The 20,004-nt window shown below is 34.4% G+C and overlaps 3 protein-coding genes and 1 long non-coding RNA gene across 6 annotated transcripts in view; 1 reads left to right on the top strand and 3 right to left on the bottom strand.

Annotated features, from left to right (window-relative positions):
* Positions 1–12,234, top strand: part of LOC144574619 (putative galactinol--sucrose galactosyltransferase 2) — a 61,659-nt gene extending 49,425 nt beyond the window's left edge. The window contains exon 16 of the mRNA XM_078324625.1: positions 12,207–12,234. The gene's annotated coding sequence lies outside the window, so the exon portion shown is untranslated. The remainder of the gene's footprint in view (positions 1–12,206) is intronic.
* Positions 3,356–7,549, bottom strand: LOC144574621 (uncharacterized). Its single transcript, XM_078324630.1, has 5 exons — positions 7,421–7,549; positions 6,649–6,842; positions 5,770–6,199; positions 4,996–5,177; positions 3,356–4,411 (listed from the first exon to the last, which is right to left on the bottom strand). Exons 1-5 carry the CDS (start codon positions 7,531–7,533, stop codon positions 3,807–3,809), a joined length of 1,524 nt encoding a protein of 507 aa, XP_078180756.1. The 5' UTR covers positions 7,534–7,549; the 3' UTR covers positions 3,356–3,806.
* LOC144574628 (uncharacterized) lies at positions 11,026–13,464 on the bottom strand. 3 transcript variants are annotated; one of them, XR_013518269.1, is made up of 4 exons: positions 13,391–13,464; positions 12,751–13,094; positions 12,553–12,656; positions 11,026–11,275 (listed from the first exon to the last, which is right to left on the bottom strand). It is a non-coding gene; the product is annotated as an uncharacterized LOC144574628 (long non-coding RNA). The 3 variants fall into 3 exon arrangements; XR_013518270.1 differs by having other exon boundaries at positions 12,751–12,851; positions 13,054–13,458; XR_013518268.1 differs by having other exon boundaries at positions 12,751–13,458.
* A 2,689-nt stretch (positions 13,465–16,153) lies between these two features.
* LOC144574814 (uncharacterized) lies at positions 16,154–20,004 on the bottom strand. Its single transcript, XM_078324889.1, has 5 exons — positions 19,815–20,004; positions 18,883–19,076; positions 18,032–18,461; positions 17,534–17,712; positions 16,154–17,224 (listed from the first exon to the last, which is right to left on the bottom strand). The coding sequence occupies exons 1-5, from the start codon at positions 19,817–19,819 to the stop codon at positions 16,620–16,622; spliced, it is 1,413 nt and encodes a 470-aa protein (XP_078181015.1). The 5' UTR covers positions 19,820–20,004; the 3' UTR covers positions 16,154–16,619.

Genomic DNA, 20,004 nt, shown 5'->3' with positions numbered 1-20,004 from the left:
GAGAGTTGGAGGTTAATAAGATATAATGAAAATTTGAAGGGTAAATAAGAAATCAAAGAATTTTTGAAGGGTTAATAACTCTTTTAATTTTTTTGACAACTGGCCCGATAAAATAGTATACATATATATGAAAATTTTCTAAGGCACCCTTATAAACTTTTGAAATAACTAATTTCTCTGACAAAATACCATAATATCCAAAATTTTAACAAAATCTTAACATTCTTTCTTCCATCTCTTTTTAATTATTTAACCTCTTATTGAATTATTTTAAAATTTACATTGACATATATATCTTTTAATTTTAAATGGAGGTTTCATTTACTGATTTACTTCTAAAATATCTTCTTCCTCAATACTTATACACGTGATATTTTCCTCTTCCCTTCCAACAATTGATATCTCAGTTAACAACGCAGTCAGATCCAATCTGGTCCAAGCCAGACCCTTTGGTACCGGTCATGAATATTTCTTTGATGCTATATTTCGTTTATTGCCAACTCATCCTGGCACGCAATTCATGTCGAGCAATCCTTATACCTTGACCTTCTTTTAGTTAATTTGTTCAACAAGATGCATAACTGTACTTTCAAAAATAATTCAGAAAAGTGAAAGGCAAAGTTCAATCAGTTTCGAACCTTACAATATGCAAAGGGGGTACTGACAAGATACCCAAGAAAAACTTTCAAAACAGACCCTGGTAATTCCCATTTTATACAAAGATGAAGTTAAGTGTTCTACCGTTGTCTTGATTAAGGAATCATTATTTAACATATAAGACTTTATCTAATCTTCATAACATACAAATAACAGAGATTAAATTAAAAAAAGGGGAAACTGGAGTGTTTTCGACTCGTTACTAAATAACAAAATCATATAAGACTTTATTGTATCAGAATCAGGTTAAAATGTAAACTAGATTGTATGTCAATCCTATAAATCCGAAAAAGTTTAAATGGACGACTCAAAAAGTATACGGTTTAATCTTATATCATTTTCAAAATATAATACTCACGATTCATTATCAAACAACAGGTTCATGTAAGACCTTGAAGGCTTGAACTACTGAGTAAATAAAATCATACGAACCAGATTATATAACTACCTTATAAGGCTGAATCCATCATTAAATAAAACTTATAAGGCTTATATCAATTTTAATCTGTGAAGTATAGGGGAGGAAATATCATGAGTGAAGTATAGGGGAAGAAGAAGACAATTAGAAGTAAAGGACACCACCATTTAAAATCAAAGGACGTATTTGTCGATTCAAATTTAAAAATAATTAAATAAGAGATTAAAATAAAAGGGGATAGAAAGAAAGAACGTTAAGTTTTTGTAGAGATTTTGAATATTATGATGTTTTGATGGAGAAATTGAATATTTCAAAAGTTTATATGGGTACACTAGAAATTTTCCCTAAATATAAATAACATTTGAACAAATTATATTTTTTTTCCTAGTCCGGTTTTTAAATAATAATAATAATAATAATAATAATAATAATAATAATAATAATAATAATAATAATAATAATAATAATATTAATAATAATAATAATATTATTATTATTATTATTATTATTATTATTATTATTATTTAAAAACCGGACTAGAAAAAAATATATAATTTGTTCAAATGTTATTTTTTATTATTATTATTATTGTTATTATTATTATCATTATCATTATCATTATTATCATTATCATCATCATCATCTTCGGTTTTAAATAGTTGGCAACTCTATATGACTATATGTCTATATATACTTATGAGCACACACATTTACAACAAAATTAAAATGCACATGTTCACAATTGAAGGATGTGGAACACATGCATTCATAGAAAATATGTAAGAATAAAAAATTTGATCCTTGTCTATTCATAGAAAATATCTGAACACACGAGTACAAACTCACATGAGCAAAAATTCCAATTCTCAGATAACACAAATACATAGAAATATTCAGTTTCTAACTAAAGTAAATTAAAGATATTTGAGGGATTAAAAGTCATAAACATGTTAAATGTTGTTGTGAACGCATCCGTTTTAAAAAATAGACAAATTTTGAAACTAAAAGTGGTGCTCTGCCATCAGCTGGTACACTTTCAAAAAGAATACGCACTATCCCACCACACTGCAAATTGTGCCAATTCCAAACAGAGGATGCTGCTCATGCAATGCTTCACTGCCCCCATTCAAGAGCATCTTGGTTCATGTCCCCTCTAGGCTTGAGAACAACGGAATTACCTCAAGAACACTTGCTTCAAATCCTTGCCATGCTCTGGAACTGTCTGACCGAAGGGCAGATTGCATTCTTCATGACACTAGCTTGGAATATCTGGAAAGCCAGGTGCAAACAGGTTTTCCAAGATGTAGTTTCCGTGCCAGCAACCATCATTGCTACAACCTTGGTGGCATGTGATCAACCCAATCAGTCTGCGGGTGCAACAACTGACCGAACTGCTGGTCCCTCGTCAATAGAAATACAACTGTCTCAGTGTCAGGAGGGGTACTGTGTGTGGTCGGATGGTTCCTTTGATGCGTCAGGAAAAGGATGAGCGGCATATGTGATCCAACTCAATCGGCAACTCGTAGTGTATGAAGTGCAAGGTCTTCAAAATGCTCACTCACCATTTCACCATTCCAAATGGAGGTCACAGCATTGTTGATGGCAATGGAACAAGTGGTCACTCTAAAAATTGAACAAAGTCAGTTCTTCACTGACTCAAAACTGCTGGTGGTTACTTTTGACCCTACAAGAAGGTGGCAAGAAATACAAGTGCTGGACTGGAGATGCTACACAGAGTTGAGCAAGATCGCCTTAATTTTGAAAGCACACTCCAATTTTTGCTGCAGATTAATACCAAGAGAAGAGAACACAAAGGCTCACTTACTGGCTTATAGAGCGCCCGTTGAACAGTTCATTTATACTGGTTTCACCCTCCCTCCATTCTCTGAATATAGCAGCTGTTAAGGACACTCTTGTAACAGGTCTTATAGGTGTTTTTTTTTTTATATATTATAGGTGCAATTCTGTAAAAACCCTGTAAGCTACTTGTTGGAGTTAATGAAGTGCCTATGGAATTTAACCAAAAAAACAAAAAAAATCATAGATACGTCTACCTGTAATTGCGCTGCTAGACTACCTTACCCTCTACAAAAATGCATGAGAGGCAATTTTGTGTTGTTGAAACGATCAATATTTTATTACAGATGAAGTCGAAATCTCACCAAGAAAGCATAAACTAGATTGCACTGCAAAAGGCAGTTAAAAAAGAAGGTTAATTGTATATGAATCATATGCATATGTGGATAATGGAACAAAGAACAAAGCAACATATAAAGGAATAATTGAGGTCACCAAAAAGGTCACAAAATTAATATCAGCGATTAATATATTTCCAAACTTAGGAAACAGTAATTTTGGCCTACAGCTTTTCCTCTCGAAAGTATTTTAGAGTAATTTCTTGAAATCAATAGCATCATTCGTTGAGTTTTCCAACTTGTCAGATAGTTACATTTTTCAAAATAAATACTAAAACAACAACAGCATGAACAAACGAAATAAAGAAATCTACAAATAATACATATATTCTAGGATAATTTAACAAAGCAAAAATAACATGCCATTTTGCATCACTCGGTAGTAACATCCCATTGCGAAGCAGCAGCAGTGAAAAAAAAAAATAATGCAGCTGATCCCTTTGCAACAAAAAATCAAGAACCTGAAAAAGAGGATCTTAGAAAAATTCCTCATCGCTTCTATACTATCCAGTGATCACACAGCTCACTAAGGCCAATTAGGTAAACTCCAGCTCCTGTTCCTTACTACTAGCTATCCTAGCACTGTCTCGGTCCCGCTTGAAAACAAAATACAAGGGGCTATAGAACAGACTGCACATACCAAAGGGAACAACTGTCATTGTCAGAAGTCCTCTCGAGAGGGCCAGTGCGCCTTGGACTGACCCATTTGCCAGATTAATAGATTTTGAGTTGTACCCATAAATTCTCTCTGCAACCATACCAACAGCTGGGGTAGCAAAAGACGCAAATGACCCTTCGAGCGCACGGTCAAAAGCATAAATCATAGTGCGGTGCTTCAGTGGTACCACCACGGCAAACATGGGTTGGTTTGCACTTGTCCCACACCAACTGATTGTCAGACCCATGAAAAAAAGAGTTGTGGCATACGTGTACCAGTAGTCTACCGATTGCGGAATCACTACAAAAAGGATTAGTGAGGAGGGAATGCCCATGAAGGCACTGAACTGAGCACACATTACACGGGCTGAATCAGGGTAGTATCGTGATAGCCAATCCGCTATTAGCCCACCGCCAAATGACCCGAATGCACATCCAATGGCAAACAGGCTGATCAAGCCAGCTGCGCTCTTGTGATCAAAACCTAGAAGAGAGACAAAAATGCAAAATATTAATATATGGAATAAGGTGTATGAATTTTTGGTAGTTAGGCGAAACAGAACTGCAGTGTTGGGCTACTATGCAATTAAGTACTGTTAAAATTGTACAGTCGGGTATCAGTTTAGAGTCCCAATTTTTTTCTTTTTATTTAGAAAATAGAAATTATTTTCTGCTGGAAAGAGAAGTAGTCGGGTAGGTTTTCGAAAAAAGGTAACACCGGAAAATTGTTACGGTGTAAACATGGGCATAATGCTCGCACAGTTACACCGTAGAAAAAATCTCATGGTGCAAGGAATTTTTCACACCTAACCACACAACATTAAACCCTATTTTTGGTGTAAACATGGGCATATTGGTTGCAACGTAGAAATTCTACGGTGCATGCAATATGCCCATGTATTTTCTGGTGTTACCTATTTTGCGAAAACCTACCCGACTACTTTCCAGCAGAAAATAATATTTTATTTCTAAATAAAAAAAAAAATCTTCACCATAAAGAAAAAATGAGGACAATAAATACTTCACCGTAAAGAAAGTTGTGAATTAATCTAAGTCGAACTTGTGTACCTATCAGTTCAAACCACATCGTAAAGAAAACAATGGATGCCCAAGGTAGAGAGCCAACTATTCCTTGCAAGACAATGATCTGAAATGTTTTCACCTTCGCGACTGATCTAATTGCTATCCATGAATCACCCCAGAGAGAAGGTGGCAATAGACTATCTTTCCCTCCTCCAATCAGAGATGACCTGCCGAATGCAGACGGGTAGTTATAAATAAAAATGTACCTCATCAGAGGAGATCAAAATGATATCAACTACAAGGCTATGGTACTATGCATAGCACGGATTGGTCCATACTATGGATCTATATCTCCATTTACAAAGTCCAAACAGTCGATCCAAACCACTCAACATGATCTCCATATGAAAATATATTTGGAGACCAAATTTTACATTTTTTAGAATATTTTTATTATTTTTATTTAAATAGGTAGAAAATCATTACTTTTGGATGGATCAAAATCATTAGATCAGGTAATTTTTTACTATCTTAAAAAACAGTAAAAAAATTCTAAAAAATGTAAAATTTGGTCTCTAAGTACATTATTGACCTGTTCTGATTGATTGTTTGAACTTTGTAAACAAAGATATTGATCCATAGCACGGACCATTTCGTACTTTGCAAAGTATCGTAGCCTCACTGTATAAATAAAACAAATTAGATAAAAATGTATGCTCTTAATCAGTAGAGATCAAAATGATATCAACTACCAATTAATAAATGATATTCACAGGATAAAAATGATAACCCAAAAAACATTGTTTACCAAGTATGTACCTTTCTGCCTCAACATCAGAACCAAGATAGACGGGTGAATTTTTTCTCGGATCAACAACAAATAAATGCACAAGAAGTGCAATAAGCAAACTAATTGACGCCATCATAAGAAATGCAAACCGCCACCCCGGTATCCCCCAGTAGTCCTTTCCGGCCATAATTGTTGCTAGTGGGCCACCACCTATTCTACCTATCATGCTAACAAAGCTGAATAGTCCAAAACCAGCACCGCGGGACCCATCTCCGTAGCTATCAGCAATGAATGACTGCAGAACCGGAATAACAATAGCAAGGCCAAATCCATTTACCGCTCGCCAGAATGCGATTTGTTGGATATGTTGGCTAATCCCGACTGCTGCAGTTGAGACAGCCCAGGATGCGGTACCCACTGCAAGCACCGTTGAACGGTCGTATTGAAGAGCAAGCACACCTGAAACAAGGAGAAAATTACGGAAAACAAAGTGGTTTAGATTGGTCAAAATGGATCAAACTGGTTTTTAGGTGAAGTTTCGGGTCATGTCAAATTGTCAACACACTGAGTTCATAATTGTGTCCGATGAACCTTATAAACTTGACCGCTGGTTAATTCATGTGTTTTGCAAATAACACCATAAGGCTTGCCATTTTTACTTGATTTGACATAGGGTCTGGAGAATATGTCCTTTATTACAAACAACCAAAAGAAATACTTCAAAATTTTAAATGCTTCCACCAAATTAGATAAATGCTGAGAGCCTGACAGCATTTTGCAGCAAAATATTTGTGTTGCTTTACACAAAAACCTTAATTAATTTGAACTGTTTTCAAACTATGATCTGGTCTGGTTAACAAAGTGACACAAATCAATCCAACCTGCCTTGTAACTTCTAATTTTCGTACCTGCTATCGGAGAAGAAATAGATTGCACAAAGCTCATTACAAAAGTGAGGTAGCCAAGCTCAGTTGGGCCGGCATTAAATTCCTCGCTAACTTCTTTGTAAACAGCCGGAAGGAGAGTCTCATCTGCTCGCTCCAGTATCGATGCTAAGTTTATTAGCACAAGAGAAATTGAGAAGCCGAATATCTTCTTGGCTCTGAGAAAAGCAAATTAATAAATTATGGGATCCTTATGCTATCCTATGTTAAGGTAAACATATTAATTATTTCTCTGCTAATGGTATGAACTATGAAGTAGGAAAGAAGTACTTGATTATGGTTATCTTCTGATCATATAATTAGTATAATTTCAATTTCAATTTTTGTGACATCAACTTAGGTTCCAAATTGGTACATATTTAAGCTCTTTTAGCTTCATTTTTTGGCAGCATGTCGACTACATTTTATACTGTAATTAATGCTGGAAACTCTTAGGCCAGAACAGCACTTCCTATACCTTGACCCTCGAAATCAATTGCTTAGATCATAGAAAATAATTCAAATTTCAATAAAACATTTCTCACTGTCGTAAAAGGGATTGAGGTCCAAATTATTATCAAAATGAAAACCACGAGACTAATAAGGCCAAAGCATATGTTCTCTAAACCTGAACAGCACCAGACTTTAAAATCGAATCCAAAGAAAGACATTTCCTCTAAATTCAAACAATGAAAAGCAGTTCGAACGGTAAAAAAGAAGAGGGGAAAAGTAGAGCAAAAGGGAAGATAAAGCTCACTTCATCTTGCTAGAGTAAGGCGAAGGGGAAGGTGTTGAATGGAAATCCCTCTGCCTCATGTGGAGTACTAAATCTCTGCGAGCAGGTGAGAAATATCTTTCGTTTGACTTCATTTCATTGGGATGGTCAATACTCACGATTAAATATTAGAGTGAGTCAGTCGTGGACCAAAAAATACAGCGCTCAATTTGCACGGACGAATCATAGCCGTTCATTCTTTGAAGGGTAAAATCGGTATTATATTTTGCATCAATTTCTCCGTTAGTTTTCCTTTAATTCGTTTTTAACGCTTCCGTCTCTTCTAAACGCTCCCGTTAGCTTTCCGTTTATTTCTTTTGACGTGTTTTTGTGTATCTTCCAAACGCTCCCGTCTCCCTCTCCTCGGCGAATTCGCATCGATCTCTCCCTCCCGTCGTCTCTTTCCTCTCATGGATCGCTCTCTCCCTTGGCCGAATCGCATAGATATCTCTCCCTTCTGTCGGTCGCCATCTCCTTTGCTCCGTATCTCCTCCTCCCGTCGGTCGCCCTTTCTCCCTTTGCTCCGTATCTCCCACTCCCACTCCCTCGTTCTCTCCTGTCGCTTTGTATCCTCTCGCCGGTCTCTCTCTCACGCACACACAAGACCCTCTCATCAGAGGGTCCGGATCCCCTAAAGTAACTCAATCTTTGGGTTTTGAATCGGGGCCGTCCGATTCCAATCCGATGCTCGAGATTGCTTCACGATTCGAATTCATCTGTCAAAATGTGTGCGCTCTACTTCGGTTTATCACGGATTCGAATTGGACGGTCCTAATTTAAAACCCAAAGATTGAGTTACTTCACTGGATCTGAATTCCTCATCAGAGGGAGGCCAAAGCAGGTAACTGATTTTTTCTCTGGGTTTGAAGCAACAGTTTTAGTGTTTGACAATCATTACTATGTTAATTTGCCTTGTTTTGTGGTTCCTGTGGAGTGTCATAATGATTGTAGTTTCTGTTTTGATATCCACCAAACCATGGATCTCTGATAATTTACCATGGACTCTGAATTGAGTATGATACAATGATACGAGATTGTTCTGTGTAGTTTTCTTAATAATATTTTTCATAAATATCTTCTTGTTCTGGTAACCAGTATATTCATGCATTGTCTTAATTTCATCATAAAATAAAGCAGTTCAGCTGATTCTGGTATTTCAAGGTTTGGTATTGGCATCAGCATATCATCAAGCTTTTTGTGCCTTGTTCTTCATGGTAAGGAGCCTAAGCCACTCCAGTTGCTTGTGAGATTGTAGGAAATAAGGTGTAGATTTGCATCTAGGTCTAGCTGATCATGATCATATTCTGATCTTGAAATCACGCTTCTTCTTGATATGTCACTGGGTTATGTTATGAAACTGTAATTAGGTCTAAGCTTTGTAATTAGGGTAAAGATCTTGACGGAGCTATTTTAGCTTCATGCAGCGCATCTGTGATACATTTTTCATTTTTGTCTCTATTGGCCGTGCACCTGAGCCATAAGTAGCTCTGTCAATATCTTTACCCTTGTCTGAAAGGAGTTTTTTACTTGGCCAGATAAAATGAGTAAGAGGCTTGTTTGGACCAGACTTGATGGAAGTAGAAAGTTTCTCTTGAATAAAAGAATTTTCGCTAAAAACGTGCAAAACTGACTACATGCTGACTTGATATTCGAGGCAAAAATAAATATAGGAAACAAGATTTTTGTGCTAAACTTTTTTCATTGTTCTTTTTTGCATTCAACGTTTTTTTTTTCTAATTAGAACCTTGAATATCTGTATAATAAATTGGACTGACAATTTACATGAAAATCTTCCACTTTATAGATTCACGAAATAAGAAAAACAAAAATAGATCAAACATGAACACATTTCCATTATCCCGTTCAATCTTGCTCCATGAACTCAACTGAAATTACACAAGTCAAAGCATATGTTATCTAAATAGAGCGGGCTCATCCCTATCCATTGCAAGTTAAAGTTTTCAGAAAGAAGCCACACCAACCAGCATAAATTTTTAAACAAAAAATACAGGGATTGCTAACAAAAAGGAGTTGTAGAATGACGCACACAAACATGATTGTTCCAAAATGAATCCATGTCTTCTCAGTTATTGAAATAAGGTTTCTCTCATTTATGCAATTTTTGCTAACTCCACGAACTACATAAATATACCTCCAAAAGTTTTTATTATTATTGATCTGTTATAATGCTTGTTTTGTTATTTGTTTTACTTAAAATGGGATTTTTGAAATGATCCAATTGTTTTTCCATGCTCACTGCCAGTTTGCATGTATCCAATGTTTAGCTAGCATCTTTTTTTGTTATCCGCAAACAACACCCACAAAATAATGTCACGTCAAACAAATCTAAGTGACTGTTGGCATTTTCCTACCAATCCCTAAGTCTTTCTGTTGATGCCTTTTTTGTGGTTGTGTCAGGAAGAATAGATGTTATTCCTTGTAATTTCTTTCTTTAACATCCAAATGATCATCTATACATCTAATTTTCACACTTTCACATGAGACATGACCATATTGGCCCTATGTGATATGGGTATCTAAAAAGCTATAGTCAAGCTAATTAAACCATGAACAGATCAATTCTTAACTATCAGTCTACTATGAAATTTTGCTATGTTTACTGTTAAGGGAAATTGACCGATATGCCCTTGTTTATTGCTTACAATTAGAAATATTGCTATTTTAGTCTTCTAAATTAGCCTTTTTTTATTTGTTAGTTAAAGAGTCTTATTAGATTGAAATTTTATCAAATATCTTGACAATTAGAAAGTTTGTCATTTCAATCGTATAAATTTGAGAAGATTAAAATTTTAATTTACCAATTGCAAGGTAGCATTACTAAGATATAAATTAACTTTTGCAGGAGCATTGAGGAAGAGGTTTGAGGGAGAGACCGAAGCAAGTCCCACATGGGATCCATGTTTGTGCTTATGTTGCTTCTTGGGTCTCGGAAACAATATTACACCAGTAGCTCGCTGTCCTTTACAATATGTAACAATAAAACCAATGGTGATGAAGTGTACTCAGTTTACTCAGTTTTATGCATTCTCTAAACTGTCCTTTACACCTTAAAGAGCAATTCAAATATATTACGATAAAAACTCAATACAAGAAAATTAATATTACACCATATGTCTTATACCAGTAACAATACCAATAAACTCACACCTATCAAACCAACACTGAGAACCATGCCTCAGACTCATCTCTTTTTCGATACCACTGTCTAGTACCACTGTTCTACAATTTTCTTTTTCTATAAAATGTTTCTTCAAATGAAAAAAAAAAAAATCATATTTCATAAATTGGATCTAGGTTATGGTGTAGCATGCTTTCTCTAGCACAACATTAATAAAGAGATAATAACAAAATTAATTGAATAGAAAAATAAAAATTAATAATAAAATAAATGAAACATAGCATATTTTTCCTTATTTCAATAAATTTTAGATTTTATACTTTAAATTTTAATTAATAATCTGTAAAACACGGTGTTATTAAGTTGAGACTTAGCATATATGGAAAGTTGGATAATCAAATTAAGGAAAAAATCAAACAAATAATAGGAAAAAAAAACGAAACATAGCAAAATTTTATTTATTTATCAGTACAAGAAGAAAACAAATTGTACAAAAAGAGAAGCAAAACAACACGAGAATTTCGGTCAATGATAGAACAATTGCACAACGATCTAATCCTTGTTGTCGAGATTCACACTACCATAATACAGTCACATCTAATAAATAGCAAATTTTGTATAATCTCTCATAATCCAAAGTCATCTTGTGTAGTTCCATGACCAGATGCATTGTGCCATCATCCACCTCTATTAATAACCTGAGAAAAATTAAGAGATGTTAATAAATCAGTTTCTAACTTAGATCTGTCCTTAGAAAGTACTGAAATGATGTTATATCTTCTCTAATGGTGGCTGCGATAACAAAAGCAACTACCAGTGCAATTAAATTGGAATTAACTACTACTGGCAATTACCAACAGAAAAATCATGTTTAATTGATTTCAATTCAATAGAGTTCAATAGAAATGATTTCTAATTGAACTTTGTTGATCGGAATAAAAATAGAGAAGAATTCAATTCTTTTCTTTTTTTGATTGAAATATATACATGATAAAAGAGAAATGATTTCATTCGAATAAAAATGACTTTCATGCCCTTAAGACATATAATTAACAAATATTAAAAGAACAAAGTGACACTTAAGTACCAATTTGTTCATCCAGTACCAGTAAATACATTCGCTAATCCACTCCTATCCCAATCTCTAATTGTATCCCCGGTACTAGTAAATACACATTGAGAGTACAAATTACTCAATTTTCAATTTGACAAGTCAAGAGTCTTCAATGGTTATTAAAAAAAATAACAACCAAAATTAACAAATTTAACACCAACCCTATGTATGTTTTTTACAGCAGTACCAGAGAAACCCATTGAAGCTGCCTGACAACGTGGCTGGAGCAAATTACTTCCAATTTTACAGAAACCCCCTAAAAGTTGCTAAATTTACAACATCCAAAACTCCCATACAAAATATAGAAGAGCCAAAATCTATAAAAAAAATAGTACATATTATATAACTAGATAAAAAAGGAAACACAACATAGAGAAAAGAATAAAAAATGTTTAACTATTCTTTGTAAATACTACATACTATCACCTGCCTGCATATTATCACCTAACTGATTATCACCTACCTGAATAAAAAATGTATTGTTGCATTAATGAGTACAAATTGCCAGTTATGAGGTGCAGATTGCAATCTGTTCAGGCACTATTTAAACACAGAAATTATACTTAACATATAAAATCGACAAACCAAATAGAAGTTTGAAGTCTATCCAGTAAGTAAATCAGTTTGAACGGTTTAGATTAGTCGTTTGAAGTCTATCCAATAAGTTAGAGAGTTTGTGTCATATGAAACTGATGTCATACTAGCCGGACTCGTTACTATTAGATACTGTAAATTTTTGGCACAATTGTACACTCACTGCTAAATAGGGGTATTTTTGTCAAGTTAACCTATACAATGTTTTCTCTGTACTATTCCTTAAAATAGCAATGAATGTACTAAAGCAAAAAAGGGCATACATGCCTTTGTAATATAGACATCAAATCCAAGCTTTGCAGTTATAGTAGCCTCTATAATTTTAGCTTCCATACCTCCAGTACTGTCATGAGCAGCCATCGGTATCTTAACTGCTCAAGCAAAGAAGAATACTTTTTATTGCCAAAAGGCTATTCAATAGTTGAATCACTAAAAGATGGATATATGAAAGAAGTAAAAAGATACATATTTCTTTAAGAAGCACTACATCTGGATCAGAAGGTGGTCAATTATATACATCAAGCACATCTGTCTATATTACATCAAGGATCACATCTGGTCTGGAACTGAATTCAACCTTCATGAGTAAATCAAAGATCGAGTCTACCTTATGCAACACCGAGTGTGTACCAGTATTGGTATGCACTTTGCTTTACTGGTGGCTTGTAACAGATGACTGAAGACAAAAACTGATACTGGTCACCTTACCATATGACAAACCGGCTGGTACCGAACTGGTACCAGTGGTAAAATATCATTATATCGAACTGGTACCTTAATGAAAGCCCACTATGCTCTGATCAAGATATCTGAAAGCAAAGAAGAACAAACAAAAAAAATATAATCTCATTTAAGAAATTGACAATGAAAATACTTAGACCTTGTAGTCTGTATGAAGAATGAAAGTGAGAATCCAACAATTAACAATTAACAATGATAATACTTAGACCTTGTAGTCTGTATGAAGAAAATACTTAGACCTTGTAGTCTCATTTAAGAAATTGACAATGAAAATACAAAGTCGAATCCAACAATTAACAATAGATTAAGAACATACAATATATTATTTTATCCAAAATTGTACAAGTGAGAATACAATAGTCACCCGTAACAGTTCCATGTCAACTATGTCCTTTTTCTTGTCCTTCTCTGACAAAGGAATGCAGGAAAAATACAATAGTCACCTTAAAATGTTGACCTAGATGATGGGCGGAATACAGGAATTAGTATGCTCTGAGTTAACTCAAATTTTGATTTTAAATCTGAACTGTCCGATTAAAATTCGTACGAATATTAAAGAGTCCAGTGCATTACAAGTGGGGACCAGATTGGTCCATATTCTGATCGGACGGTATGAACCCAAACTCCAAATTTGAGTTAGCTCAGATGATCCAGAACATTGTTGTTAAAAAAATTTGGAACGGTAATTTGAGGTCATTTAAATTCACAAAGCTTAACTTTACTCCATTCATGTAGACGCACATAGGGCTATAGAGTTACAACAAATTTTTAGATGCCAGAGAAGACAATTACCAATAAAATATTTAGTACTATCTCTTCATTATAAAAAATTATTAGTGGCAGATTGAACATTTCTAATAGATAAAATAGAAAGTAGACTAAAATATTGGAAAGGGTCTATACTATTGAATAGGAGGTAGATTAACTCTCTTAAATTCAGTTCTTACTTTCATTCCTTTATACTCCCTCTCAGTTTATAGAATGTCAATTACAGTAGTCAAACAAATAGATAAAATTAGAAGACGGTTTCTCTGACAAGATAATTCTAAAAAGAAAAAAAAATATATTCTCATATATTGCTACACCTCTTGTTTAGCCAAAATTTTTGGAGGATTAGACATACTTAACTTTAGACAAATGAATATTTCTCTTTTACTTAAATGATGGTAGAAATTAAAGAATAATAAGTATTATAGTTCTTAAAAAACCTTAGTGGTGTATAAATATATTACTCACAATTCAATTGTATTTTCCTCATTCTGGTCTGCTTTAGTGAAAGTCAATCACATAGGTGACATGAGTGTTTCATACACACCAGGTGTAAATACACCACTCAAATCCTGGACTGATCAATGGTGCCAAAATTGTACATTAGCTATAAAATTTACATATTTTACACCAAATGTAGTAACAAGGATGTTTTGCTAGCTAATGTCATCCACTCACAAGGACAGGTAGTTAGATTTAGGATAGAATTAGTAGGAATAGATTATTAAGAATGAACAGCTCTACTACATATCATCAGCACAACTTCTTTCACTCTTTCACATGATTACATTAAATGAAAATGGAAGGCTTCAAGGAAGTTTTCAACACACTCCATTTACACACTTCTTAATTTTGGGGGAATTAAACCTAAAGAATCAATGTTCGGGTGAAAATTACCGGTTCCACCAAAAATAATTTTTTTTATGTAGTTAGTATCCCATAACACAATTCTGACCAAAGATAATCTTACATTGAAAGAGTGAGTTGGAGACCAAACTTGTCATTTTTGTTCTGAACACAAATCCATTGATCATTTATTCATTAAATGTACTTTTAGAATTTTGACTTAATTTTGTATAAAGTCAAATGGTCAAAAAGTGTTAAAAAAATGAATGCACTAAAATTAATTTATAAACCTTCTAATTTTGACCGCTTAACTTTATACTAAAATAATTCAAAAACTTAAAATTTTTGCATGTAAATTCATCACTTGTGAAGCAGATGGATTTCAACGGCTTAGATTTGTCGTTTAAAACCGATATAATAGATTTTGAAAGTTAAGCTCATCAAACACCTTGGTGAACTTAAGAACACTCTAGTTTTACTCATGAAAGAGTAATAGAATAGTATTATTCTACTATTAAAAAACTGAAGATTTTAATAGTGCAAAAAAGGAGAAATAATAATATTGCAGTGCTAATATTGAAAATGATAAACTAATGTAACTGAGAAGGAATGATCTTTCAATCTAACTTATCAAATATTCAAATTAAATCAAAGTACAATCAATGATCTAAATTATCTCGTTAACGTACTGAGCTAGAACGAGTAGAGCTAAACCAAGTTCAAACTCACCATATAAAAGATTGAGCCAAAACAAACCAGCTCATTTTCAATTCGAACTTAAATAAAACGAACTATTTACGAGGTTTCCAAACCAATTTCCATCCTTTTAGTTATCATAAAGATACAGGGCTCAGCACCCAATTAGCAACTGTCCAGGGGTTGCTGGATATTTTGGCGTCCAAAGGCCGTCTTTTCGTAAGCGTCCAGAGGACGCCATACTATTTAGCGTAATTTTCAGTTTTGTGGTTTTTCTTTTTTTTCATGGCTGGTCTCAAGATTCTTTCTATTTTTTAATTACCATAAAAAAAATCGGGGGTTTTTCTAAAATGAGATTTAATACTTAAACCGAAAAATAAAATAAAACATCAACGATACTGAAAAGTGATGAACAAAAAATGATATTCAAAAGGCTATTAGATTGACTACGAACCACAAATTCAAATCGTTGAAATTCATGTACTTTGTGAATGTTGCATTTACATGCAAAAATTTTAAAGTTTCGAATTCATTTAGTACATGGTTAAGCTTGTCAAAAAAGATAAAAAATGAATACATAAAACAATTTAAAAAATGACTTATAAAATGTTCATTGTTTTGACTACTCGACTATATGTTAAATAAATTTGAAACTTTAAAATTTTTGCATGTACATGCATCACTCACTAAGTATATGGATTTTAATGGTTTTGATTCGTAATTCAAAGTCAAACCGATAGTCTTTTGGAGGTGTGCTCACCGATCTCTCTCGGTGAGCACATCACATCCTAGTTTTGCTCAAAAGTGATAACAAAAAGAAATATGAATTGGGATCTGATAAACTGGTATATTCTTACATAATACAGACATGTCTCTCTCTATTTTAAAGCTATATCAAACAAAAATCTCTACTTTTTTCAAATAAAAAGTTCTACATGGATCAAATAAAAGTACACATGGTAATCCTAATGGCCATCACTAAGATCTAACCCAAGTCAAAAATCTGTTTCTCAACTTTAGTTTCACTGAGAAGTCGCTGAACTTTTATCCCAATTAGGTCTCTGATCAACTCCACTGATCTCCATTTATAAATAAGAGTCATGTTCATTTATAAATAGAGAAGTATGAAGGGAAAAGAAAACAGAGTGGAGAGAAAATGATAGTTCAGTGGATCCCCGGAATCAAATCAAACTTGAGTGTAAAATCCTTAAATTGGGGTATAATTTGATGATTTCCAAAGAAATTTACCAATCTACATTTCATACCTAACTCAATATGAATTCTCAGTTAAGCTCAAGCTCCTCTTCTTTACTGTTTGCCATTCTCGCATTTTCCCGGTCTCTTTTGAAAACAAAATACAAGGGGCTATAGAACAAACAACACAGTCCCCAAGGAATAATAGTCATCGTCAAAAGTCCCTTTGAGAGAGCACGTGCCCCTTGAGCAGACCCATTCTCTAGACTAACAGCTTTCCAGTCGTACCCAAAAATCCTCTCGCTGATCATTCCAACAGCTGGGGCAGCAAAAGATGAGAATGACCCTTCGAATGCACGATCAAATGCATAAATCATGGTCCGATGCTTAAGTGGCACCACCTCTGCAAACATTGGGCTGTTTGCACATGCGTTGTTCCAACTTACGGTCAAACCCATTAACAAGAGAATCGTGGCATATGTGAAGAAGTAGTTTACGGATTGTGGTATTACTGTTAGTAGGATTATAGTGTATGGGATTGCCATTAAGGTGCTAAATTGAGCACACATTATTCGGGCTGAATCTGGGTAGTACCGTGAAAAACGATCGCCTATGAGGCCACCGATAAGAGACCCACAAGAGCATCCAATCGTAAATATGCTGTTCAGAACAGCTGAGCTTTTGTTATCAAAACCTGGCACGGAAAAAAACCAAACATTATGTTAATAAATCATTGTGTGACCACTTATAAGCAAAAAAATGAAGTACCTCATAACAATACATAAGCCTTCTTCTCTACATGGGAGTTCCTTGCTATTTTTTTATCTCTTAAATGTGTTTCTCAATAATGTCTTTTACTGCTGCTGAACTAATTACCTTTGAAGGTGTTTAATTTGTTTGACCATCATGTACACCATACACAAATGTAATATTGGTTCAATATATTGTGAGATTTCATATTTTTAAGTAGTCTGGAAAGGATACTATATTGAACTTTGCGTACCAATCAATTCAAACCACATAGTAAAGAAAACAAGGGCAGTCCAAGGTATAGAGCCCACAATTCCTTGCAAAACAATGACCTGAAATGTTCGCACTTTCATAACAGATCTCATTGCAATCCATGAATCACGCCAAAGTGACGGTGGAAGTAGGTTATCTTTTCCTCCTACTAGATGCAACCTGAAGTTCAGCATAGCTATTATCAGACTTGCTATCATTTTTTTTACAAAATAGGAAAACAAAGTCAAAACCCTGCTTATATGTTCCAGCTTACAAAATATAAAGCCAGACAATAAATTTAAATCTTTCTTTGTATCGGTGTGCAGAACTAGAATCATAGGAGGTACATAGAAGAGTAATTTCAACACAAAGAACAGTTTTTTTTTTTTTTTATTACCAAAGCCTCTTATAAACTTGGTATAGTAGCCTGCTGTATATTTTCTATGATCCTAGAAGCTTATAAAAATTTTCTTTTATAATAAAAAGAAACAATATATACCTCTCAGAATCTACTTCCGAAGCAATGTGCACTGGAGAGGAATTTCTCGGATCAACCACATACAAGTACACAAGAACCCCGATAAGCAAACTAACCGATGCCATATTGAGAAATGCAAACCGCCAACCTGGCATCCCCCAGTAGTCATGTCCAGCCATAATTGTTGCCAGGGTACCACCACCTACTCTACCAATTGCACCAACAAGGCCAAACAGGCCAAAACCGGCACCACGGGACCCTGCAGCATAACTATCTGCAATGAGTGATTGAAGCACCGGGATTACAATGGCAAGCCCCAAACCATTTATTGCTCGCCAAAATGCAACCTGTTGGAAGTGCTGGCTCAAGCCGACTGCAGCTGTTGAGATGGCCCAAAATGCGGTACCCGATGCGAGAACCGTTGGACGGTCGTACTGAAGTGCAAGTACACCTATGAATAACAATAAAAATTAATTTATTGGTTGGAACTGGATCATTGCATTCATTATCCAATTTGGATTTGATTATGCCAAGTTGTCAAAGATGATTTATTAATTCATATTCTAATATTCTAACTCATATTCCAATTTGGGTTTATTCTAGTATTTTATTTGTGCTTGGTTATTCCAGGGAGCTTAGATGTTTGTTATAAAAGTTTATAAGAACAGAATGTCAGGACATCAGGTCATGTCAACATAAAAGGTTAGGGGCAAATTGGTCATTTGCATTTTATTCAAAGTAAGTTTCAGATAGCCCAAGAAAAGTTTATTGCTCAATAGTCAATTTAGGTCTAATTCATATTAAAAAAGCTTGATCATTTTTAGTTGAATAAACTAAAACCAAACCCAACTCGACACATATGATGGCCCCACCTGCGATTGGAGAAAATACAGCTTGCACAAAATTCATTATGAAAGTAAGGTATCCAAGATCAGTTGGGCCCGCATGGAATTCTTCACTGACTTCTTTGTAAACCGAAGGAAGAAGAGCCTCATCAGCTTTCTCCAGTATAGATGCCAAGTTGATTAGTATAAGAGAAATTGAGAAGCCCCATAGTTTCTTTCCTCTGTAAAAAGAATATCAAGCATAAGATACCTTCCAAATTTGACAACACATTAGACAAAAGCATTGGCTAAATTGTCTAATTCTACACCGGTATGATTTTTCTACTTGCATTTAAATTTTTCTAGCTCAATTTAGGTGCCAAAAACTTTAGTCCACTCTTATATCATATTTTTTTTTCTAGCAAGTATGGATATTTTATATACTGCAGTCAACTGGTTACTGCAATTACATACGCATCAGGTGCTTCAGTGGATTCATATAATCTTATATAATGCTTTAAACCACCAGGATTGAATTAAGCTATTGGCATTCTTTGACTATGCAAAACTAATCTACACATTCATTTATCTACTGAGTCAGATGATTGAAAGTGTTCAACTGTAACTGATTTTGCAATAGTGGTATTGCTTTACTAGTACATATCTGAAAAGTGAAAGGGAATCCTTGTTAGCAAAACTTATCAATTCAAAGCACTTACCACGTCTATTAAATAAAACCAAAGAACTGAGTCTTCAACAATATAACTCTATTTCAAATGAACATAACCATAGGATTGCTAAGGTTAAAATAAATGCAATTTCTTTAAATCCTAGAAACCCGAACACGACTACATGTGCAGCGCTGTAGAAGATCTGAACTCAAGATGACATCAGCGTAACCACAAAACCATAAAATTAAAACTTCCCCGATTTGTAGAGAGAAGAGAGGAGACGGGACGAGGGTGAAAAGAGAAGCTTACCTCATTTTGACTCGATGAATTGCAACTCGAAAGACAAATTGAATGAATGGCAAGCGCTCTGCCACATATATAGTCGCAGATCTCTGAATAGTGAGTACTTATTTCTCTCGCATGATGTTCTCATCTTCCCTCTTGACTTTTAAAATGAGCTCTCATTGGATCAGTTTTTGGGATGAGAGCTGCGCCTGCG

Source organism: Carex rostrata, chromosome 23 (genome assembly GCF_964058835.1).
Source record: "Carex rostrata chromosome 23, lpCarRost1.2, whole genome shotgun sequence".
Taxonomy (NCBI): domain Eukaryota; kingdom Viridiplantae; phylum Streptophyta; class Magnoliopsida; order Poales; family Cyperaceae; genus Carex; species Carex rostrata.
The sequence above is the reverse complement of the archived record's forward strand: the minus strand, read 5'-3'. Positions and strand labels throughout refer to the sequence as shown.